Consider the following 24,338-nt stretch of genomic DNA (forward strand, 5'->3'; position numbering starts at 1 on the left):
TGGAGAAACAGTGTGGTCTGTCCACGCAACGGGAAATTACCTCGCCTTAAAGGGGAGTGAACTTACACGTGCTGGCACACGAACCTCAACCAATTATTCTGAGAGAAGTCATACAGACACAAAAGGACAAGTATATGATTCCACTCAGATGCAACATCCAGAATAGGCAAATTCAGAGATGGAAAGCAGATTAGAGTCACATGGGCAGAAGGGGGAACAGGAAGTTATTGCTTAAGGGTACAGAACTTCTGAAATGATGAAAGAGTTCTGCAAATAGATTGCGGTGATGGTTGCACAACATCATGAATGTACTCAAAACCACTGAACTGTATGGTTAAAATGGTAACGTTTATATTACATATTTTACCACAATAAAAACATTTTAAAAAATGGGGGGAAATGCCATTTTAGTAAAAAAACAAATATAGAATAAATAAATTGTCCTAGTTGGTTTGGCTCAGTGGATAGGCTTGCAGACTGAAGGGTCCCAGGTTCGATTCCAATCAAGGGCACATTACTGGGTTGAGGGGTTAATCTCCAGTAGGAGGTGTGCAGAAGGCAGCTGCTCAATGATTCTCTCTTATCATTGATGTTTCTATCTCTCCCTCTCCTTTCCTCTCTGAAATCAATAAAAATATATAATCCTATATAATAAAAGCCTAAAATGCTAAGTGTCTGTCTGACTGTTAGTTCAACAGTTCCACCAGTCGCTATGACGTGTACTGACCACCAGGGGGCAGATGCTCTGACCAGTAGGTTAGTTTGCTGTTGGGGTCTGGCCAATCAGGACTGTGCGAGATGGACCGGACATGCCCTGGAGCTCTCCCGCGGTCCCTCCCTGCCCTGATCATGCACCAGTGGAGTCCTTCAGCCTGGCCTGCACCCTCTCGCAATCCGGGACCCCTCAGGAGATGTTGGAGAGCCGGTTTTGGCCCAATCCCCGCAGGCCAGGCTGAGGGACCCCACGAATCCGTGCACCGGGCCTCTTGTATATATACTGTGTGTGTGTATGTGTATATATATATATATATATATATATATATATATATATATATATATATGCAAACAGAAGGATAAATACCAAAATATTCAAAGTAGTAATTGCTGAGTTGTAGATTACCTCCTGGGTGATTACCTTCTTTAAACGTTTCTATAATTCCCAAGTTTCTGTGGGGATCATGTATTACTTTTGTAATCATAATTTTAAAAATACAAGTTGTATTTAAGACAACCCAGGCCTCAAAAACACATTGGTCACCTGGCGGAGGGCGGAGCTGGGTCTCACTGACCCTGTGCGCATGTTCTTGCTCAGCAGGTCCAAGAGCCTCTGTCACGGGACCCTCTCACTACCCTGAGGGTGTCCCCAGCCCCATTTGTTGGTTGTGGAATCTGAGGCTCAGAGAGGGGAACCTTGTATCTCAGGCCACACAACCTGAGGGTGGCCAGCAGGCTGCGAACCCGAACGTGGCCCGAAGACCTCTGCATGCGGCTGCCCACGCCTGGCTGCTGGGTGTCCAGAGGGGGCAGAAGCTGCAGGGACACGCCGGGAATCCGGGCGGCCTCGGCCTCCTCTCACCTTGAGCATCTCCACTTTTCTGAAGGAGAGTCCGCAGGGGAAACCCAGGCTGAGCCGGACCCAGTAAGCGTCTTCGCCCGAGTTACTCAGTGTCAGCTCCAGGGCGAGGCTGGCAGAGGGGGTCAGCCGCAGGGCTCTGGATCTGGGGGGAGACCAGGGGAAAGGAAGCGGGATCGGAGGCGGCGCTTTCGGCACTGCGGAGTCCAGAAAACATAAACCCACAGAGAGAGCTCCTTCGAGCAGGCTTGACGCTTTGCAACCTCGTTTAACCCTGACAGGAGAGCGCAGGGACTGGCATTTCTCAGAGAAGGAAACTGAGGCCCAGATAACACATCTAGTGGGTGCGGATGCGGGTCTTCCGAGTGGAACAGGAGGAGGGGAGCCTCACAGACCTTGCAGGGGAGAAGGACAGCCGCAGGTTTGCCTCGCATTTCTTGTCCTCTCCACAGTTCTTCTCAAAAGGGATCTGAAAGGCCAAGAAAGGACCGGGAGGCTCAGGCCCCCAGACCCAGGAGGGCCTGGCGCTGGCCTCCCCGTCAGCCACTCTTCCCCTCTTACCTCCTTGGTCTCTGAGTGGGGGGCGGGTCTCAGGATGGGCCGGATGTCCTTGCCCTGCTGAACACGGGGAGTGGGAGGGCGGGAGACAGGAGCGGTTAGTGAGGCATCAGCACTTGTGGAGGGGCAGGGAGGAGCTCCGTGCTCGGGCTCAGCTGGGCCAGCTGTGGTCACCCCTCCCAGGAGCACCCCCCTCCAGGGCAGGGCCCGCCCCCCTGAATCAGCCCAAGGCCATCTGAGCAGTCGTCCTCTGGTGGTAGCTCCTTGCTGGGGGGGGGGGGGGGGGGCGCGCTGCGGACCAGGGTGTCCATCCCCTCTGGACAGGAGGTCAGGCCTGACCAAGCAGCCGCACAGCTCCTCCCGGCCCATCTCCTTCCCTGGAGGAATGTCCTCTGGGCTCACCGGCTTGTGACTGCTACTGTGCTCCCTCTGGGACCCCCAGCGCCCCTACAACAGCTCTCTAGATCAAAGTCAGGTTTTGCAATATTTCCAGAGCTTCCGCTCTGGGCCAGGCCCCATGCCGGGCACTGCGCATGCACCAAGAACCAAATGGACACTCTGCCCTCCCAACCTGGTGGGAGAAACGACCTGGCATCCTCAGGGTTATGGGGGGGGCGGGGCAGGGGAGTCTTTAGATCATGTAGGAGGAAATCCCACCCACACGTGGGGGTGGGGGTTGGCCTTCCTGAAGGAAGGGCCTCTCCAATGAAGTCTAAAGGATGAGCAGGAGGGAGCCCCTGAAGGACAGGGAGGGGGTGGGGGGAGGAAGACAGTCCACACAAAGGCTCAGGGCCAGAGAGCTGTGCCTGTGCAGGGCCATGTGTCGGAGGGCAGGAGAGGGCGGCCCGCCCAGATCCCCTGGGCCTGCAAGCCTGTGAGGGAGTTGGAGTTCATCCTGAGCCTAATGAGATCTTAGAAGTATTTTGTGGGTTATCAGTTGTATGTTCTAGAGCAGCGGTCGCCAAGCGGTGGTGTGCGGGCCACTGGTGGTGCGTGAGGTCCAAAAGGTTGGCGACCGCTGTTCTAGCGAGATTCCAGCCTCCTCTGCTTCCAGGTCAACTGCCAAGCAGCCTCTTGACTTCCTTGAGGGGCAGGGGTCCTGGCAGCCTCTGCTGACTGCTCCAACCCAACCTCAGCATTCACACAGATTCCCACCACCCGCTGGACCACAGCCAGCCCCCAAGTGGGCAGTCAGGGCCTCTGTCTTGCTCAGTTGTCCTTCTGCCAGAAGCCAAGCCCACCTCCCATTTGCCTGGAACTTACCCCCAGACCCTTCCTCATGCTGTGCCCTCTGCCTCTCCTCTCTCCGCCTACCCAGAGCCCACTCACTCGGCAGGACCCGAAGGCAATGGGCCTCCCCCAGAAAGTCTTCTTCTGACAATAGTGACCGCAGATCACCTTCCTACCCCGAGTTCCTATATCACACACTTTGGCTTTTCAAAAATTAGTGCCAATGGCAGAGTGCTGGTTGTCCCCATATATCCTCCCTCCCCATCTACCTTTAAAGTAGAGCCACCAGCCCGATCGGCGTGGCTGAGTGTCGACCTATAAACCAGGAGATCATGGTTCGATTCCCAGTCAGGGCACATGTCCCGGTTGCAGGCTCAATCCCCAGTGTGAGGTGTGCAGGAGGCAGCCGATCAATGATTCTCTCTCATCACTGATGTTTCTATCTCTCTCTCCCCCTCCCTTCCTCTCTGAAATCAATAAAAATATATTTTAAAAATAAATAAATAAATAAAGTAGAGCCTCCATTTAAAAAATCTGGTCACATGACCACATGTGTTTCTCAGCCTGTTGTAATCAGGTGTGACCATGTGACTATGTTCTGACCAATGAGATGTGTGCCCTGAAGAGTCCATCCATCACTTCTTCCCCTGGAGAGGCCTTCGAGCCTCCACCCAGATTCCTCTTCTTCCCAATCTTGCTTTTCCAAATTTCTCTTAAATACAAACTCCCATAAATTCCTCTCCTACTTAAGTAAGTCATATTTGGTTTCTGTTGCTTTAAACCAAGACTCCTCTATAACACAGTGTTGCTAAATTGAATTTCTACTCTCCTCTCTTTGCTAGCAATTCCCCCAGCTGACGTCTCCTCACCGTCCTTTGGTCTCTCGGTGTCCCTTCTTCCTCCCAGAGAGAGAAGTTCAGGGAGACATTGATGGGAGAGATGAGGTCCTGAATGCATACCTGAGGGAGATAAGAACACATCTTACGGCAAGAGTTTAACCTTTGCCACACTTCCAGGGACATGCACCCCTTGTCTGAGTTTTATAACTGATGGAATGCTGGTAACTAGTTGTCTTCGTACTAGTAACAGGAATACATTTACTCCACATCGGGGTTGCTTCTCAGCCCAGGTGACATTCCTCAGCCCCAGTTCCACACAGACATCGCTAAGCCACCACAGCACTTTTTTCCATGGAGTCCTGACAGAAGCCCCGAATCTTTGTCCAACTGCTCTAGGCAACCTTTATCAAAGTTTGCACCAAAAAAAAAGACTATTCTAGAACTAGAGGCTCAGAATTTCGTGCACTGGGGGGGGGAGGAGGGGGGCGCAGCCCTCAGCCCAGCCTGTGCCCTCTCGCAGTCGGGGAGCCCTCAGGGGATGTCTGACTGGTAGCAGGCCTAAGCCATCAGTCGGACATCCTTAGTGCTGCCACAGAGGCAGGCCACTGCGCGCCAGCCACCAGCCCAGCTTGTGGCTGAGCCACTGACCACCAGGTTGGCCAGCCGGGGAGGAACCGCAGGAGGGCTCCAGGGCATGTCTGGCCCATCTCACTCAGTCCCAATCAGCCAGACCCCAGCAACTAGCTAACCTACAGGTCAGAGTGCCTGTCCCCTGGTGGTAAGTGTATGTCATAGCAAGCAGTTGAGTGGTCTTAGCATATCATTAGCATATTACACTTTGATTGGTTGAACGGCCAACTGGACAACTGGACACTTAGCATGTTAGGCTTTTATTATATAGGATAGCCTAGTTCCTTGAAAACAGGGGTGGGTCTCAGTCTTTTTGTTGTTACCAGTGCCTGACCTGACATTTGAAGTTACTCAAATCATATTCACCTAGTTTCTACCAACCCTCCACATTAAAGAGGAGGAAGACAAGGTCTAAAAAGGTGACACAACTTTTCTAAGGACTAGAACTAGGAAGTGAACCCAAGTATTTCCAACTCCCAAGTCTAAACTTAATTTTTTTCTAGTATATCACAGAGCCTCTTCGCTGGCAAAATTTTTTTTCCAGGTGTACTTTATTATTTTTTAATGTAATAAATCTTTATTGTTCAGATTATTACAATTGTTCCTCTTTTTTTCCCCCACAGCTCCCTTCCACCAGGTTCCTACCCCACCCTCTGCCCTTACCTCCCCCCACTGTCCTCATCCATAGGTGTACGCTTTTTGTTCAGTCTCTTCCCGCACCTCCCACTCCCCTTTTCCCCCGAGAATTGTCAGTTCACTCCCTTTCTATGCCCCTGATTCTATTATATTCACCAGTTAATACTGTTTATCAGATTTTTTTATTCCCTTGGTTTTTACATTCACTTGTTGATAGATACATATTTGTTGTTCATTCATATGTAAAATTTCCAAGTTTAGTAATGGGGGGTGTCTGTGAGGAGGCAGGGGGGCACTAGTTGAGCTGTGAATGAAATAAAATTGAGTTGATAATTGTTGAAACTGGGTGAGAGGTACTTGGGGGTTCATTCAACTATTTTTTTGTACTTTCGTATGCCTGAACATTCTCATAATAAAAAATATAAAGCCAACTGCAAGATTTTATACACCAACCATATACCGAGTCTCTTATGAAATATTCAAGAGACCAGAATAATTTAAAGTCAAACCTATTTTACACAGCACCGTGATGAGCAAACTGAATTGGGGTGTTTTAGCAATTGTTTAAGTCAATATTAAAAGACCTTTTTCTGAGATGGAGATGAATAAAAACTGCCCATGTGTACTGGCAAACAGTGACATTCTCCCCTGAGTATTCTGTAGTCCTGACAAATAATTATGGAAGCTGGGCAGCAGCATTAATACATGACATAGGAAAAGAGTAGGAAAGAATGGTAAGTACTTTACAATCATAGTCCTGTGGAAAACGCCCATGTATCTAGATCAGTGGTCGGCAAACCGCGGCTCACGAGCCACATGCAGCTCTTTGGCCCCTTGAGTGTGGCTCTTCCACAAAATACCACGGCCTGGGCGAGTCTATTTTGAAGAATTGGCATTAGAATAAGTTTAAGTTTAAAAAATTTGGCTCTCCAAAGAAATTTCAATCGTTGTACTGTTGATATTTGGCTCTGCTGACTAATGAGTTTGCCGACCACTGATCTAGATTAAGGACTGGAAGGAAACAGGCTACAGGTGTTATTACTATTGTCGTACGGAAGAGGAAGTGGTAGTATAGAGAGATCAAAATGACTCAGACTCAGCGTGACCCAGAGCTAAGCCTCGCACCCAGAGCTGCCTCTCTCGGCTCAGCTCATCCCCCCTTCACTTCCTGGTGCAGCCTCGCTGTCTCCCTTACCGGGAAGTGGAACCGTAAGGCTGTCTCCCTTACCGGGAAGTGGAACCGTAAGGCAATGCAGGACTCGACGTCGGTCACAGCTATGTTCCCATTGAGCTCACGTCTCCCTCCCGGAAACAATCCCCGGCTTCGCGTCCGATGGCCATCCAGCTGCAGAGTGTAGGTGAGGTTGGTGACCAGGGGTCCTGAGGAGGAAAAGGCAGGAGTTGAATGGTGGTGGATCCTGGGGCCGTAAGCCTGGATTCGGGGGAGCAGAAGCTCTGGGCAGCAGGAGGACAGCACTGACCTTGGAACTGGGGCATGAGGGGCTTGCCCTGGAAACAGGCGGTGATGTTAACGCCTTCCTTCTTCTTGCCGCTGCTAGAATGGGAGCACTCGACTTCGTGCACGGGGATCTCAGCGGGGGAGAAGGACATCCGAGTGACCACATCCACCACAGGCCGGGAGCTGCAGGGCGGGAAACAACCACTCTCTCCCTTGGCCTCAGCTGCAACCCCCAGTCAGGCCTACCGCCCCGTCTACTGCGTCCGGAGGGGCCCCCTCTCTAAGGCAGACTGCAACGATGATGCTAACTCATTAGGCACCTGGTTCAGCCTGCACTCTTCTGGCCCATTTTCCATACTGAAGAGTGAGCTTTTAAAAAGGGAAATCAGCCCTGGCTGGTTTAGCTCAGTGGATAGAGCATTGGCCTGCGGACTGAAGGGTCCCGGGTTCGATCCCAGTCAAGGGCACATCCCAGGTTGTAGGCTCGATCCCCAGTAGAGGGCATGCAGGAGGCAGCCGATCAATGATTCTCTCTCATTCTTGATGTTTCTATCTCTCTCTCTCCCTCTCCCTTCCTCTCGGAAATCCGTAAAAATATATGTATTTTAAAAATAAAGAGAGAAGTCATGTTGAGCTACTCCCATGCTTATAACCCTTCACGGATGCCACGATACTCCCAATAAAATCCAAACGTTTTACTATCCACGCCACTCTGCCCTCCTCCCGTCTCCTCTCCTGCACACGCCCCCTTGGCTGAGCGCGTCCCAGCCACACCAAACATGCCCCGGCCTCACAGCCTCGGCCCAGCCTCGGCTTCCCACCCGGAGGGTCCACCCCAGACCTCTGCAGGCCTGGCTCCTCCTCATCCTTCAAGTCCCCGCTCAGACCTCACCTGCTCAGAGAGGCCGTGTCTGGCCCCTCAATCTACAGTAGGTCTCCCTGCTGGGCTCTCCCACAGCACCCCGTTCATGTCCCTCGGCTCTTACAATTGCAGTTACACTGCCATTTCTTTAATTTCTACACTCTGTACCCAAGTCAGTATTTAAGAGAGTCGGTGCTTAGTAAATATCTATTCACTATCTGATGCCACACGACATCTCCCATAACTCTAAGGGATGGGTAAGGCAGGGACTTAGTCATCATTTCACAGATGAGGGGACGGAGGTCCCGAGAAGCTGAGTGACAGGTAAGGTCACCCGAGAAGTGGGTGGCAGAGCCTGAGTCCAGGTCCCTTGGTTCTAGAGCCTTCACATGCTGTGGCTTCTCTGGGCTTCACTGTCAGACAGGCCTGCGTTCACATCCTAGTCTGCTGCTGCACCGCAGCCGTTTTCCCGGGGTGAGGCATGACGCCTGCACAGAGAGCCCGGCTCCCAGCGTCGGAGAGAAGACCACGTGAGCTAGCGCCCGTCAGCAGCCTGCACAGCACCCGCCGGAAGGACGAGAGCTCCACTGACAGTCGGGTGGCACGTGGGAGTCCTGTCTCACCTCAGCACGATCACCTGCCCCTCGGCGCCCACAGCCACGTCTGCCAGGCCGTCCCCTCCAAGGTCCTTCACCCCGTGGATGGAGCGTCCAAACCATCGAATTCCTGGGAACACCTGGGTCCCTTCTATCCGCTGAGACCGAGAGAGACATTCATGCTAAGGTAGGAAGAGGACTGGCTGGAGGGTGGGGCGAGTGGGGTCAGGCGGGGGGTGGGGGGTGGGGCCCTTGGGAATGGGTTTAACTGGCAGGCCGGGTACCTCACCTGACTTGGCCGGGGGCTCAGCCCACCAGGTTGCCCATTGAAGATGTACACAGCCCCCCCCTCCTCCAGAGGAGCGCCCACTGCCACGTCCATCAGCCTGTCGCCGTTGATGTCTGCCAGGGCCGCGATGGCTGCTCCGAATCGCCCGAGGGGGTAGCCAGGATCCCCCTGCAGTTCCGAGACCTTTTCGAACCCCAGCTGGGAAGGAGCAAGGTGACAGGCCCACCTCAGTCACTCAGCAAGCTCCCGCAGGGCGAGGCCTTCCCCGTGTGACGAACACTGAGGAGATGCCCGCCGTGGTCCCTCGCAGAAGGGCAGTGATGCCCCGACTAACCGGGTTCGAGTCCCAGCTCCCCTCTCGCTCTCTGTGTGACTGGGGGGCTCTGGAAGGTCCCGGCCTTGCTGAGCCGCAGAGTTTGCATTCGGAAGATACAGCTCATGGCACCTCGCGAGGTGATTGTGGAGGTCAAAGAAGGGCTCACAGAGGGACAGGCGTGGCGCTGGGCCGGCCACCCAGGCTGCCGTCCGTGAGCACTAGCTGCCGCCTGCCTGTCTGCTGTCCTAAGGGTCTGATTCACACACAATCCGACCGGGAAAGACTTTCAAAATAACTAAACCACTGGGACCTGGGCTGCCTGGAAACCTGTTTATCCCACCGCCTCAGCTCCATGGCCCGGCCCTCACCTGCTTCCTCTCGTAGATGAACACCCGGCCGCCTCTCTGCTCCCCGTAGAACAGGGGGGCTCCGATCAGCAGCAGCTCTGCCTCCCCGTCTTGGTTCATGTCAATGCCACACAGCTCGCCACCGAAATAGGAGCCGACCTGCAGGGAGAGGAAGGTGCCGAGGAGGAGCCTGTGAGCAGGAGACACCGTCTCCAGTGACAGTCCGTGTCCGCTCCCCCGCAGGGCCTGGATGAACTGGGACAAGTTGGGTTCCTCGAGGTCCGGTCTCTTTAACTGGCACGTGGAGATGACAGAGCTGGCCTCAGAGGGCTTGGCGTGGCACAGGCCGGCCACACAGCAGGTGGGCCAGTGCCCAGAGGCACAGGGAGGCCCCGGCCACAGGAGGCCCAGGCCCTGCCCCTGCCCCTGCCCCTGCGGGCCATGCTCACCTGGACCCCGTCTATTCTCTGGATCTGGCTCCATTGTCTTTTGTCCCCCGACTGTTGGAACAGCAGCACCCGCCCCACGTGCTGGTATCGGGGGGCTCCAGCGGCCAGCAGTGCCGTGAGACCTCGGGAGGGCAGCCAGGTCACTGTGTAGCCTGAGGAGGGAGAACGGACTTGGAGTCAGCAACGCAATGACTGCTGGGAGCGGGCAGCACCAGGGGGAGGGGCAGAGACCCTGGAGACTGGTCAGTAGCAAAGATGCGCTGGAACGTCCAGGCGCCCCCTGAGGACAGGAGCCGCGTGCCGGGCGCCGTGCAGACCCGCCAGCGGCCACGCTGCGTTCCGCAGGCCGGGCAGCACCAGCCAAGCCGAGCAGCCGCGGCGCAAACACGGCCCGTCTTCCTGCCGCTCAGTGCCCTGGGGTGTGAGGAGACGACGTTTTTAAATACATAATTCATTCAAATGGGATAGATCAGTAAGAAGGATGCAAAGTTTGCACAAATACTGAGAACATTTCCTGCTTAAAGATAAGGCTTCAGGATACCTTTGTGCATCACACCTCGCTGGCCAGGTGCCGGCCCCTCCCGCCCAGCACTGATGAAAGGTCTGAGAAAATGCTGCAGGAAGCACCCGGCAGTCAGCAGAGCCAGGCGCCAGCCAACGGGAATGCTCCGATTCAGAAAGCAGCGCACTGACCCAATTTCATCTCCTCGGCTTAGCGCAGCTGAAAGTGAGTGGGAGAGCAGAGAGGTCTGGGACCCCACGGCACAGGAGCCGAGGCTGAGCCACTCTCCCCTTCACTCGCGTCTGTTGCTGAAGCACAAGGTTAAGAACTTGCCCTTTGAAATCAGAGCGACACGGTTTTAATCCTGGTGTTGTTACTTCAAGCTACCGAGCCTCAGTTTTCTCATCTAAAAAAATGGGGAGTGCCCTGGCTGGGTGGCTCAGTGGTTGGAGCTTCGTTCCATGCTCCCACCAAAAGGATGAGGGTTCCATCCCCAGTCAGAGGGCGCGTCTGGGAGGCAATCGATAGATGTTTCTCTCTCACATCAATGTTTCTCTCTCTCTCCCTTCCTCTCTCTCTAAAAATCAATAAAAACATATCCTCGGATTAAGATTTTTAAAAAATGGGGATAGTATCAACCTTACAGGGTGGTTTTTGAGAAGTAAATAAGACCGTTGCTATAAAATGCTTAGCACTAGGCTGGTGACATCTGAACTAAGATCTGAAGGATAGTATTATATTTATTCATAGTGCATTCATACATATGTACGTGTGTGTGCGTGCACACGCGCACGCGGTGGGGTGGAGATTAATGTTTGGCGTTATTTCTCCCTCCTTACGGAGCAACACTGCAGCTGTTTTACGGATGTTAAAGTACAGAAATCCCCCTGGAAGGAGAGGTGAGGTACTGGCCCACCTGGGCCGACTCCCTGGGCTCCGCCTCCCAGGTCTGGGACCCTGGTCAGTACGTAACCTCTCCAGTCTCTTCAGCCATAAACGAGGTAATAACACACCTCCTCACAGGGCTGTCGGGAGATAAATGAGATCAAGTATGTCAATGCACGTCAGGCACTCAGAGCAGCGCCTGCTCAGCAGAGAACATCAGAAAAAGAAAAAAGAGACAAACCACGAGGGCGGCCTCCTTTAAAGAGCGGGGCTCCGGGGTCCCGTTGGCTCCGTGGGGCAGGCTGACGCCATGAACGTGATGGACGAGCTCTAAGGCGAGGCCCCCTGCAGCCTGAGATGCCATTGCCCGGGCCGGGGCGGGCGGGGCGGCAGGGGCACCCGCGGAGTGACCGCACTCGCTGCCTCGTGCTTGACATCGGAAGAGCTCTGGGGCCCGCACCAGCCCCGCAGCCCTGGGACTCAGCAGGAGGAAGCCGGACGGTGCGGTCCTCCCCCCCGCGGGCTGTGACCTGTCCCTGGGTCCATGCAGAGGTACGACTGGTGACAACAGAGGTCACTGCCGAGGAGAGAGCTTCTGACTCTCAGCTCCCCAGAGCGGGAGCAGGCCAGCCACCCTCAGGGGAAGGAGGCACAGGGCAGGAAGGGGGCTGGGGAGGGAGGCGTGCGGCCTGGAGCCTGCCCCGCGGGTCGGAGGGAGGAGGGACTGAGGCGGGAGGGAGGAGGGAGGAGGGACTGAGGCGGGAGGGAGGAGGGAGGAGGGACTGAGGCAGGAGGGAGGAGGGAGGAGGGACTGAGGCGGGAGGGAGGAGGGAGGAGGGAGGAGGGACTGAGGCGGGAGCACGCCGGAGCCAGTGTGGGATGGCTCAGTCTGAATGATGCTGGCGGGCTCTGGGTTGCAGGGGTTTCTCTGGGTGCCGAGTGCCCGGCCCCGGGGTGCGTGGTCAGGGGGAGACTGGCGGGTGTGAGAAGTTAGGGAAGAAGCAGCTGGCATAGAAGGGTGTTGTCTACTCTCGGGGTGAGCCGGCCGGGAGGGGCAGTCTCTGGGGTGAGCAAAGCTTCAGGATCTAAGGCCTCATAAAGACGGGAAACAAAAGCATGGCTGACCCAGCTGGGGGTATCAAGGGGGAAGCTAAGAACGCCATCACCACCTTGAAACTGAGCGTGTTCAGCCGCTTGCTTCACGGCTTCCTTTACTTTCCTGAAAGTCAGTCTGAGCGACGCTCTGGCCCCTAAAACCAAACGCCCGGCCTGAAGGCCGCACTCACCCAGGTACCCCGCTCTCGCTTCCGGGGTCAGGGGGTCGTTCCCAACAAAGGTGTCGCCCTGCAGGTCTGCCGTCAGGTCCAGGAAGCCCCCAGCCCAGTCCTTGGCGCCGACTGCCCCCACGACGACGCCATGGTCCTGCCGGGAAGGGGCGGAGCAGGGTCAGAACGGGCGGCCGCGCCCCACGACCTCCCGTGGCCCGTGGCCCGCGGCTCCGGCCGCCACTCACCCCGCGGAGGGCAGCGCTGATCCCGCTGGAGGACAGCTCCATGTTGAAGGACGTCAGGTCCTGTTTGCTTGTGCCTAAGGGGTGGCGACCAAAAGCAGTGACCACAGTGAGACTCAGGACGGGGCGGGGAAGAAGCCAGCCTTCGCCGGGCAGAAGGAGCACGGACTTGGGAATGAGACACTGGGAAGTGGCTTCCACGCCATGAGCCCAGAGGGGTGTCCAGCTACTGCCATCAGCCTGTCTAAGATGCAGCATTCGACTTCGGTGCCTCCTAGGACTTCCCCACCTCAACGGATGGCACCCGCCTCCTCGGGAACCCTGCTAAAAACCCAGGAATCAACCCTGATTCTGCCCTGTCCCCTGTCCCATCTCTAATATGTCACTAACTCACGTTGGTTCACCTTCAAACTACACCTGACCACTTGCCAGAGGAAGTGACATCTAAACTGAGACCTGCCCGGCCAGCGCGGCTCAGTGGTTGAGCGTTGACCTATGAACCAGGAGGTCATGGTTCAATTGGTGGTCAGGGCACATGCCTGGGTTGTGGGCTTGATCCCCGGTGTGGGGCATGCAGGAGGCAGCCGATCAATGATTTTCTCTTATCATTTGTGTTTCTATCTCTCCCTCTCCCTTACTCTCTGAAATAAATTTAAAAAAATTATTTTTAAAAATGAGTAAACTAAGACCTGAAGGATGAGTAAGGGCAGGTCAGAGGAGAAGATGAGGGCTACAGATAATAAGAGCTATAATTTAGTGCTGAGCAATTTGCTAAGCAGTTGTTAGGGGTTGAGTTGTGGTCCCTAAAAAAGGTATGGTGAGCCCTAGCTGGTTTGGCTCAGTGGATAGAGCATCGGTCTGTGGACTAAAGGGTCCCGGGTTTGATTCCAGTCAAGGGCACATGCCTGGGTTGCGGGCTCAATCCCCAGTGGGAGGCGTGCAGGAGGCAGCCAATCAATAATTCTCTCTCATCATGGATGTTTTTCTCTCTCTTTCCCTTCCTCTCTGAAATCAATAAAAATATATTTTTTAAAAAGGTATGTTGAAGTCCTAATTCTAGTACTTCAGAATGTGACCTTATTTGGAAATATGGTCTTTAAGAGGTAATCAAGTTAAGATGAGGTCATGAGGGTGGGCCCCCATCCAATATGGCTGACGTCCCTGTAAAATGGGAAAGTCAGACAGAGAGACAGACATGCACAGAGGGAAGGTAACGTGAAGACACAGGGGAGAAGACAGCCATGTGACGGAGCGACGCGGTACAAGTCAAGGAAGGCCGAGGACTGCTAGCAAACACCCGGAGCCAGAGAGGCAGGGAGAACGCTCTTCCTGACCCGCCAGAAAGAGCCTGGCCCTGCTGACCCCTTGGGTTCTCACTCCTGGCCTCTGGCACCGTAAGACAGTACATGTCTGCTGCTGTACCCACGGCTGTGTGGCACTTGGTTAGAGCAGACCTAGGGAACTAGCACAGCAGTCCAACCTGTGAGACCGGTGTCATCATCCCCATGTGACAGAGAACAAGGAGTTCAGAGAGGGAGAGTGACCTGGCTGAGGTCACACAGCACGGGCAGAGCGGATTCTTGAGCAGGTCTGCCTGGTTCTACTATGTACACCACATTGCTGCTTGAACTCTCACAGGCCCCCTTCCTGGACGCTGAACCGAGGTTTTCCAGCAAGACTGTGGGGCTGGGCCAGATGTCACCAAAGTGCTGAACTGAACACCAGAGCTCTGTCCCAGCAAAGGGGCCTTCCCTGTGGGAACCATGTCCCCTCCAGCAGACTAGGCCTCCCAGGGGAACACCCCGCCATGGCCAGCCCTCCATCTGGTGATGCCAATCAAAGTCTTCTCTTATTCTGGACCAAGGAAGAGGGCCTATGGGCTACTTTCAATTGGCCACAGCCCGCTTACCCATCTTATGCCATTTGAGGCCTAGGATAACGGAAATGAAGAAGCTGAGGGTGGGGGAAGGCATTATGGTCATTCCACAGGGCTCAGCTGACTCCAGCAAGCCAGAGTTCAGCCCTGGGCCTCAGCCTGGGCCAAGCTAAACTTCAAGAGGAAGAAGGAGTTTCAGAGGGAACAGAAGCTGCTCCTAAGTCACTCTCTCCTAAATTCCTGCCCGAGGTCTTTCTTCAGGAGAGCTCTTGGCACTGTGTCAGCCACTGAGTAAGTGCTCCTTACTGCTGCTCAGCCTCTCACCTCATGTCCCAGTGAGTTTCTGTGTATGATTTCCTGAACGATCTGTCCAGGGTCTGCCACTCACCCTCAATGACATAGATCTTCTTCTGCAGCTCAGAGAACAGATCTTTAAGCTTCTCAAACGTGTCCAGAATCTTTACAAACTCTTCCACCGGTTTTGAAGCAAATTTGTTTAGTGTCTCCTGGCTTTTCTTGTTCTCAAAATGCTTTCCGATCTGCGAGGGAGAGAAGAGAGAAGTGCTGACATCCCCGGAATCGCAGGCCAGTTTTCTACTATTTTCACGAGACCATGGCTCCACGGAGAAAGGGGAGTGGGGATGAGAACCAGGGGAGGGATGATGAGATGTAGGAAGAAGGCAGGGGCCTGGCACCTGGGGCCCATACCCCAATGATGTAGCGGATGATGTCATTGGCCACGCTAATGTCGCCAATGTCCGTGGCTTCCCCGTCAGTGATGATGATAAGCACTTTGCTGGCATCTGGCCGCGCCCCAAGTTCCTTCCGGAAGACCTGGGTCCTGTGTTCAAGAAGGGGGGATGTGAGAGACTCCCCCCAAATCATATGAATCTCATTGACTCACCGCCCTGCTGATTACACAAAAGCTCTTCTCACATTCCCCCGGCAGCGATTCCCAGCCTGCCAAGTTCTCTTCTGAGCCTCCTACCCCGTCCTTGCTGCCACCCCTCTCCTCAACCAGCATCTTCAGCTGAACCGGGCGTCAGGAAGCTGCCCCAGAACCCATCGGTGGGAAGGGGAAGGATTGGTGAGGGGAGACTTTGCGCACCCAACCCTCCATTTCAACCACATGGCAACTATCTTCCAATCAGATATGTTGGTGATTTAGGTGAGATTTCGGGGAGAGGGGGGTTCCATGACGAAGAAAACAGGAAAGTCACTAGTCCGGAGCAAGCTCGTACAGCGCCATCTCCGCCGCCCGGCGCTCTGGCGGCCTGTGGATCTGTGCCGCAGCAAGTCTCCGGGGAAGTGAAGTAACTGACTTCTGTGTCAATTTCCCCCCAAACACAGGGACAGGAGTTCCTCAAGGAAAGGGCCATGTCTAATGTGCTGCTGTACCTATGGCTGCTGACAGAGCAGGTGCTCAGTGCGTGTGAAATAACAGGACGGAGGACTGAATACTGGACAGGCCCGGCTCCAGGTCCCGCCCTTCTGCAGCCTCCTTGTGCAGCAAGATCGGTGGCCCACAGATTTTGCTGGGACAACAGTTATATTTGAACCATCCGACCCTCCTTCCCCCACCCCACAGCGACCCGGCGACGGACAGTTAATCCAAGAGCAGCCAGTCCACAAGCCCTGGCTATGACATGACCTGCTTTAGGAGCGGAAGCTGAGGCCACGTGGAGAGGCCGCAGCGAGAGGTGAAGGAGAGACCCGGGGAGAGGGCTGGGAGGTTACTTGGAAGCGGCCAAAGACGGAGGAGCTCCGGTGGGCAGGCCCCAAACACCGGCTGTCAAGACCTCCGGTTCTACGTTGGATGCAAAATATTTCTTTAACCTCCATCCACACAGACATGGCCCAACATGGGTCCTGCTCATGGAGCTCTACCCGATCTGGATTTTTCAACAGCCTCCTAACTGGCTTCCCTGCTTCCGTCTCTGCCCCCTGCACAGTCTAATATCAACCCTGCAGCCAGAGGGAGCCTTTTCCAAACATGAATGGGATGATCACTCCTCTGCTCAAAACCTCCCATGACGCCTCATTTACTCAGAAGAAAAGCCGAAGTCCCCACCAGGCCTCCAGCTCCTCCGGACACCCGTGGTCTCTCCCCCCGCCCCCCCCCCCCCCCCGCCCCGCTCTCTCCCCTCACCCACTTCTCTCCAGCCACGCTGGGGTCCCAAGCACCTCCTCTCCGCCCTTTGCTGTTCCGCCGCCTGGTCTTCCCCCAGGTCCCCACACGGCTCGCTTCCTCAGCTCCAACAAGTCTTGGCTCCAACGTAACCTTCCCTGATCTTCCTACTGAGTATTGCTTTGTTTTTAATCAAACATATCTTCTGCTGTATTAACTAATTTACGTATTTATCCTGCTTCTTATACTTCTCTCCTCTGCTCGGATGTTAAGGTCCAATAGGGCAGAGATTTTTCTTTGTTCTACTCACTATTGTCGTCCCGGCCCCTAGAACATGGCAAATCACCACCTGCAGGCCAAAGCCAGCCCTCAGCTCGTTTTCAGAGGGTCCAGGAGGTAAAAATGTGTTCTCATATTTTTGTTTTCAAAGGGTTACAAAAACAAACAAAGAATAATATGCAACAGATACCGTATGTGGCCAGAAAAACCTAAAATATTTACTATTTGGTCCTTTACAGAAAAACAAAACAACTTGCCAACTCTTAATCTGGAACACTGCCTGGCACACAGCCAGAATGTCAAGAAGTATTTATGAAATCCACTTTCGCCGAAACTGGTTTGGCTCAGTGGATAGAGCGTCGGTCTGCGGACTGAGGGGTCCCAGGTTGGATTCCGGTCAAGGACATGTACATTGGTTGCGGGCACATCCCCGGTGGGGGGTGTGCAGGAGGCAGCTGGTCAATATTTCTCTCTCATGAATGTTTCTAGCTCTCTATCCCTCTCCCTTCCTCTCTGTAAAAAATCAATAAAAATATATTTTAAAAAAAGAAAAGAAAGAAATCCACTTCCATGACTGCTCCTTTTTGCTCCCACAGTTGACACCTGTTAGGGTGTCTTCCCATCCTACGGTGACCCCTTTCTCTAAGAATTACCCCCTTCCCCAGGAGCGACCCCAGAATCCGTGTTTGTGTCATGTGACTCTGCACCATAAAGTAGACCAAGGCCATGGCTGGGTGGACCTAACCCAGGCTTAGCCAATCACGTTCTCGCCTGGAGGCTGGGATTCAGGTTGAGGAACTGAAGCTGCCATTTTTTCAGTGGACGTCGCCTGGCTGTGTGCCCACCAAAGCTGTCTCCGAGAGAAAAGAATGACGTGGATAATGACAGGTCAAGCACGCCCCAGAAGAAAAGAGCTAGAAACACGCATGCAGAGCCCTGGGTGTATCACACGCATGTTTAACGTGTGCAAATTCAACTCTACATCCTTGGCAACAAAGAAATGCAAAGGAGAGAAGTGTACTACTATAGGAGACCCATCTAGCGATTTCACTCAACTTGAGTGTACATCCAGGGGAACACGGGAGAGGAGATATAATTCTCTTCTTCCTCAAATTGCTGTTTCCACGGCCAGTCTAATGTTTAAAAATAGGTATTTTAAAAATGTACAATGTGGCCCTTTGACACGATCCAGCTACGTCCATTTAGGTCTCAATTTAAACACAGCAATCTGATCCAACTGGGGGAAATTTTTTCTGTAGTAAATTTAGGAAATCGAGATATACTAGTTTCCAGTATGGGACTTGAACGTATTGAACTTTATGAACAATTCAAGGATGATTGTGAGTATTTGAGATTTTTGTTCATGGCTGACTTCCAAGCCGATTCCCATCTGAGGAGTGACTCTGCTGTGGCTGCCGGGCTTCACAATCGCTTCCTGAGGCCTGGCCATCGCCCTGTCTCAGAGGCTCATGAGTATCCCTGCAGCCTCCCTTGGGATTTAGTCAGTATAAAGTCAATTTCTGCTACTTACAACCCAGAGCCTCCACTAAAACGGCTCCACTTGAATTCTTACAATAGCCTGCCTTCGCTGAACCCATCTGTTGAGTTCTACACCCCAACTTAAAGAAGCGAGGGCGCACAGAGCGACTGACCGAGGGTGGGGGCGGGGGGGGGGTGAGGAGGTGGGGACTCTCTCCTGCAAAAGGGAACTCACGCGACATAGTGTATGGCACCAAACGTGTTGGTCAGCTCGCTCATATGTTCTACTTTGCCCAGCAGGACATCAGGGTTCTTCAGTTTGACATAATCCAAGAAACTGAATTCTGTTTGGTAGGTCGTGGAAAACTGAACAGCAGCAAACTATAAGAAGAAGGAAGCAATGAAATGTTACATAAGCCTTCTCACTTGTCTGCTCCGATCTTCTTTTTCTTTTATGCTTTCACTGATCTCAGAGAGAGGAAGGGAGAGGAAAAGAGAACTAGAAACATCCATGATGAGAGAGAATCATCCATTGGCCGCCTCCTGCACATCCCCTACTGGGAATGGAGCCTGCAACCCAGGCATGTGCCCTGACCGGGAATCGAACCGTGACCTCCTTGTTCATGGTTTGACATTCAAACACTGAGCCACGCCGGCCGGGCAGGCTTCAATCTCTACTTCTTATCCAGGACTTGGGCCACCCAACTCCACTGCCCTGCCTCAAATCATTCTTTTGAAAACAAACAAACACAAAATAAAATAAAATAAATCTGACTCTTTGTGTAGTGCTGTCCGTGGAGCTCCTGTTCTCTGGGTCTGCCTCCCTCACCAGCAGGACTGGTTCCCGGTGGCTCTGCTCCTGAGTGACCCTGCTAAACAGGGTACAGTTGGCTGAGCCAATATAGCCACTTGACTGAGGCGAGGCCAGTAGTGTTTTCTCTGAGCATTTGGAATTTGCAGTGGGAGGGGCTGGTTGAGAGAAAGAACCAACCTCCTGAAACTTTAACTTAAGAACTTTCCACGGGCCCATGTGATCCAAAGAAGCTGAGGGAGCCATTCTACACACGCACACGGAGAGAGAAAGCGAAAAGGGAGGCAAAAGTAAAAAAGAAACAGAAATGGGAACCAGAAGAAATTCTAGAAGCTTTCTATTCCTTGTTCTTGTCCCTTCCAGAGGTCCAATTATACCTAGCCATGTCCTTAGGGTCTGGAAACTCCTAAAATTTCCTAGACATTCTAAAATTTCCTTTTATGCCTTAAGCTAGCGTGGGAAGGCACCTCTAACCAGGAATCCTAGCTAACACACTCACCTGGTAGGAAGAGTTGCTGAGTTTCTTCATCACATCTTTCATGAAGGCCAGAATTTTCTGAAATTCATCTTTTTGCAAGCTCCCTGAGCCATCAAACAGGAAGACCAGGTCTACGTTGCCCTTGAGACATTCTACAGAAGCCAGAAACAAAGGGACTTGGTCACGTGTCTCTGACGTTGGTCACGTGCCCATGCTGGCTCCCGTGTTCGGCCAGCCACTTGCAGGTATGTTTACCCACTGCATCCCCAGTTCCTTACCCTGATAGCCAGGGCGCCCGTGCAGCACAGGACCCTTCAGATCCGGGTGGAAGAGGTAACACTGGCCACTTAGATAGATGTTCTGGTCACATGTCCGAGACAGCCCAGGGTCGCAGGCCTGAAGGAGGCACCGGTAAAGGGCTTCAGCTTCCTCTTGCGGTGTGTTTGGATGTCATCAGCCCAAACCCTTCAGAGTCACCAGGCCCTGACCCCACTCCCTGTACCCAACTGGTTACCTTAGCCAAGGTAATTCGCCTCCAGGTTTCTTATTCCCGTAGCTCCATCCCCACTGCCACTGCTCTATGCCAACCAATGCTCACTGCCCACTCTAGGTCCTGGAGGATAGGATCTAAAGCCTTAGTTTGGCATTCGTATTGTTTATAGGTGGGCACTATCCTACATTTCCAGGCCCATCGCCTCCTTCCCAATCACACATTCTGTGTTTAAGCCAAAATTACTCACTATTCCCAGAATACACACAGTGTTCCTTTCATTTATCACTGTAACTAGAGGCCCGATGCACGAAATTCGTGCAAGGGGCTCAGCCCTTGCAGCCACAGCGGCTTGCCTCGGCCCTCTCAGCCCCCGGCTTCGTCCGGAAGGTCATCCAGAAGGACATCTGGAAAGTTATTCGGCTGTCCGGTCTAGTGAGCATGTTACGCTTTTATTATTATAGATTCCTGCTAGACTGCAATATTTTGAAAGTCTGGGCTCATGTCATGGTCATCTTTAGATCTCACTCCCCTTCCCCCATCATCACCTAGTACAGTGCTTGGCATGTAATAGTAGCTAAGTAAACAAGCTCCAATTAAATAGGAATAGATATTTCAATCAGTCTTCTATTTCTCACGTAGCTGTTGGATGCTGCTGAAACGAACTGTAAAGAGCAATGGACTTGGAATCAAATGGAAATTTGATTCAAATCCCGGCTCTATCTCTTTAAAACCATGTGACCCTGGCCAAGTCTCTCCCCTTTGGTCCTGTTTCCTCATGTGTAAAAATGTGAAGAGGGTTAAAAGAGATAAAGAAGTGTTTTTCAAACTTTAGGCATTTGTGTAGCACTTTGCAATTTCAGCCATATGGTATATCATTCATACCATTATTTCCTTAATATTTTACTTACTTTAAATTTACTTAAAAAATACTTTAGCCTCATCCTAACCAATGCAATCTAAGAAATCATGAATTTGAAATGCTTGTTGTAAATTTTCTACTAGTCCATTAAATAAATATGTAACTATTCAAATATTAAGCTTGTGTACCACCAAAAATCATCTTGTATATCAATTGTTATAGATACTTAATATTTGGAAAAAACTTAGGTAAGTAAGGTCTTGAAAAAACTTAGGTAAGTAAGGTCTTCTATAGTTTATTCTCAATAAACACTGACTCTCCAAATCGCTCTGATACCTTTAATCTTCTATAGGATCTTTTTTTTTTTTAATCCTCACCCAAGGATAGTGTGTCACTTTATTGATTTCTGAGAGAGAGAGAGAGAGAGAGCGAGAGAGAGAGAGCGAGAGAGAGAGAGAGAGAGAGAGAGAGAAATGTTGGTGTGAGAAACATTGATCGACTGCCCCTTGTATGTGCCCTGACCAGGGGTTGAACCTACAATGTGGAAATGCATGCTGACCGGGAATCGAACCCAAGACTCTTAGGTGCACAGGATGACACTCCAACCAACTGAGCCACACCAGCCAGGGCCTTCTATATGACCTTTAATCCATTTTTTTCTTTCTTCTTTTCAATCAGTTTCCTAGCATTGAGCTTCATGGGCTCTGACATCACACTACACAGGATTCTTACCAAAAGGTTTCCATTTGTGGGGTCTGTCACCAAGGTCATTCCCAAGTACTGAGAGGTGTAGTTGGAACCTGTAGGCACCATAAGATTGGTCTGGAGGAATTTAGGCAATCCAGGAGTGGAGGGGCCAGCCTCGACGTCCCCGAGGCACCGCCTCCCGGCTCCCTCGCCCGTCACTCACCGCTCAGGCCCACTGGCAGGCAGCGCCCAGTGTCCGGCTGGCACTGGTAGAGGTTCCCCGGGCTGCTCCCCTCACCCGGAGCTCCCACAACAACCCTGCTGAGAAAGCTCACCGGTGAGATGGAGTTACCCAGGTCTCACCTCCCCACTCCTACCTAGTAAGGGGTATCCTATCCCCCGCCAGGTACCCCAAAGCCATGCAGCCTTCTCCTCCGGGCCCCCACCTAGTTCTTCCTTATGGAATCCCAGAGAAATCACCCACGATGCCAGAATTCTGGAAAGTTAAGAACTGTTTCCATCTACAGTCTAGAAAGACTGAGGACCAGAGAATATGCCAGCTTGTTATACTATAAGTTCATTCAACCAGTCACCAACCCAAAGACCTGCGGCTTGGCCACCCGGTGCTCGGCTGGGCCGGAGCCCTGTCTCCAGGGAGAGCCGGACGGCAGCAATGCCAGGTGTGTGCGGGCTGGGACGTCCCCTCTCCGGTTCACTTCTGTGGCGCTTTGGCGGGGCAGGGGCTCATCCTACCCTCCTAAATTCCTAAATTCCTAAATTCCTGAATTCCTAAACTCCTCCAGGCCTTGCTCCTGGTCCTGAGAAGTCCCACCGCGGGCTCCTGGAACCTGCGGCCTTCACAGCCCCGGGCTGACAGGGGGCCTCGTCCCGGGCTCTGCGGGGCAGGGGGGCCCGGGGCATCCGCTCACCCGTTTCCAACCTGCAGGACGCGGTACCCAAAATGCCTGCCAGCCTGTGGGAAGGACAAGTTCTGCACGTGCCGCTCGTCCAGGTTGTAGCCGGAGGCCAGGGCTGAGGGCGGCAAAGGGGCGCGTCAGCCACTTCCGGCCAGGGACCCCCACGCCCACCCCCACCCCGCGCCCCGCGCCCCGCACGCTGATTGGCTGCCGCCCACGTGCCCCAGGGGATGGGTAGACCCCGAAGGGCCGGCTGCCTCCTGACCAGGCAGAGCGGGGGCTGGAACCGGCCTGGGGGGCCTTGGCCAGGGAGAGAGGGGCCGGCGCCTCCCTGCTGCCCGGGGCCTGGGAAGGACACAACTTCCCGTCGGCCTCTCAGCAAAGAAGGAAGGATGAGAAGGCAGAGGCCCGTGGGAGAGGAGCAGCCGGAAGGGGCCCCAGGAGGAGCTGGGGATGCCCCAAGGCAGGATGTAGCTCCCCACACACTCATTCCTCCTTGAGCCTGCGGCCCAGGGCACAGGGACCTCAAATGGTTTTCCTCGGGCTTCCTCCCACACAGCCTCAGGGTTTCAGGGTCCCCGCGAAGCTGCTTCCTCCCTCCTCCCTCCCCGTCTCCCCCTCCCCGTCTCCCCCTCCTCACTCCCCCCTCTTCCCTCCTCTTCTGCTCCCACACTGCCCACCAGGGACCAGTCTCCTCCTCAGCCTCAGATCTCAGGTGCCCAGCCTCAGGCAGCCCGGGCTGCCAGGCCCAAGCTCTCCTCGGGCCACTCGCCTTCCAGGCACCAGGCTTACTTCACAGCATCCCAGGTGTCAGAGCCGAGGCCCCGCATTGCTCAGATGAAGAGACCGAGGCCCAGAAAGGGGGCAGGACTTGCCTGAGATGGCACAGAGAGGAGCACCAGGTGGGCCAGACCCAGCACAGCGCTGTGCTCCATTACCACCTGCGGGAGGAGGGGCCGCTCCCTCATCTCTCACTGTTGCCGTCCTTGTCCCCCTTCCCGTCTTTCCTCCACACCTGGCCTATGCGTTGGACTCTGACTCTCTTTCTTCGGCCCCCGCTCCTCTGGATTCCTGGGCCCCATGTGATTCCTACGGCCAGTCACACCCTGACAGCAGCTCCTCCTGGGCCCTGGTTCTGTAACGCCCTGCGGTCCCCTGGCCGCAGCCACCTGTTCCCTCCCCGCCTCTCTTCTCAAGCTTACCGAGGAGAAAAGGCCCCGACAGCAGCAGCCTCGCTACAGTGGTGAGTGAGTTCATCTTTGAAGCAGGCGGGTCTCGGAGGACCCTGGGGATTGCTGGCGACCTAGACGGGGTGAGCGAAGGAAATGATAATGCCTTGGGGCCTCTTGAAGTGGAACTTTCTCACAGAGGCACCAGCTGATATCACTGGGTGGTGGTGAAGGAGGGTTGCAGGGGTTGTGAAACCGCTGCCAAGTGTCAGAGAGGAAGTGTAAGCAGGTTAGAGATTTCCTGTGCTGCTTGCATTTTCACATCATCCAAGAGCAAACAGCACCAAGAGCCGTCGCATCTTCGTCTTCCACGGCCCATGAACCTGAGACGCTTTAAAGCTCAGCAGAGGACGGTCCAATAAACTGTGGTGCAGCCATAATGGGGTGGCCGTCTCTCGCCATTGAAAGATGCCCATAATAC

The 24,338-nt window shown here is 53.6% G+C and overlaps 1 protein-coding gene across 1 annotated transcript in view; it reads right to left on the bottom strand.

Moving 5' to 3' along the window:
- The window catches only part of ITGAL (integrin subunit alpha L), a 32,448-nt gene extending 8,503 nt beyond the window's left edge, over positions 1 to 23,945 (bottom strand). The window contains exons 1-21 of the mRNA XM_054714139.1: positions 23,891 to 23,945; positions 22,701 to 22,803; positions 21,995 to 22,089; positions 21,817 to 21,884; positions 20,011 to 20,128; positions 19,754 to 19,884; positions 18,679 to 18,824; positions 15,266 to 15,398; positions 14,946 to 15,096; positions 12,685 to 12,758; positions 12,458 to 12,593; positions 9,785 to 9,936; positions 9,357 to 9,494; positions 8,673 to 8,870; positions 8,411 to 8,541; positions 6,948 to 7,108; positions 6,695 to 6,846; positions 4,231 to 4,320; positions 2,135 to 2,188; positions 1,969 to 2,042; positions 1,577 to 1,718 (exon numbers count right to left, since the gene is read on the bottom strand). Coding sequence (XP_054570114.1) covers positions 1,577 to 1,718; positions 1,969 to 2,042; positions 2,135 to 2,188; positions 4,231 to 4,320; positions 6,695 to 6,846; positions 6,948 to 7,108; positions 8,411 to 8,541; positions 8,673 to 8,870; positions 9,357 to 9,494; positions 9,785 to 9,936; positions 12,458 to 12,593; positions 12,685 to 12,758; positions 14,946 to 15,096; positions 15,266 to 15,398; positions 18,679 to 18,824; positions 19,754 to 19,884; positions 20,011 to 20,128; positions 21,817 to 21,884; positions 21,995 to 22,089; positions 22,701 to 22,803; positions 23,891 to 23,945 — 2,502 coding nt within the window. The remainder of the gene's footprint in view (positions 1 to 1,576; positions 1,719 to 1,968; positions 2,043 to 2,134; positions 2,189 to 4,230; positions 4,321 to 6,694; positions 6,847 to 6,947; positions 7,109 to 8,410; positions 8,542 to 8,672; positions 8,871 to 9,356; positions 9,495 to 9,784; positions 9,937 to 12,457; positions 12,594 to 12,684; positions 12,759 to 14,945; positions 15,097 to 15,265; positions 15,399 to 18,678; positions 18,825 to 19,753; positions 19,885 to 20,010; positions 20,129 to 21,816; positions 21,885 to 21,994; positions 22,090 to 22,700; positions 22,804 to 23,890) is intronic.
- Positions 23,946 to 24,338: the final 393 nt, after the last annotated feature.

Source organism: Eptesicus fuscus, chromosome 4 (assembly GCF_027574615.1).
Source record: "Eptesicus fuscus isolate TK198812 chromosome 4, DD_ASM_mEF_20220401, whole genome shotgun sequence".
NCBI lineage: Eukaryota > Metazoa > Chordata > Mammalia > Chiroptera > Vespertilionidae > Eptesicus > Eptesicus fuscus.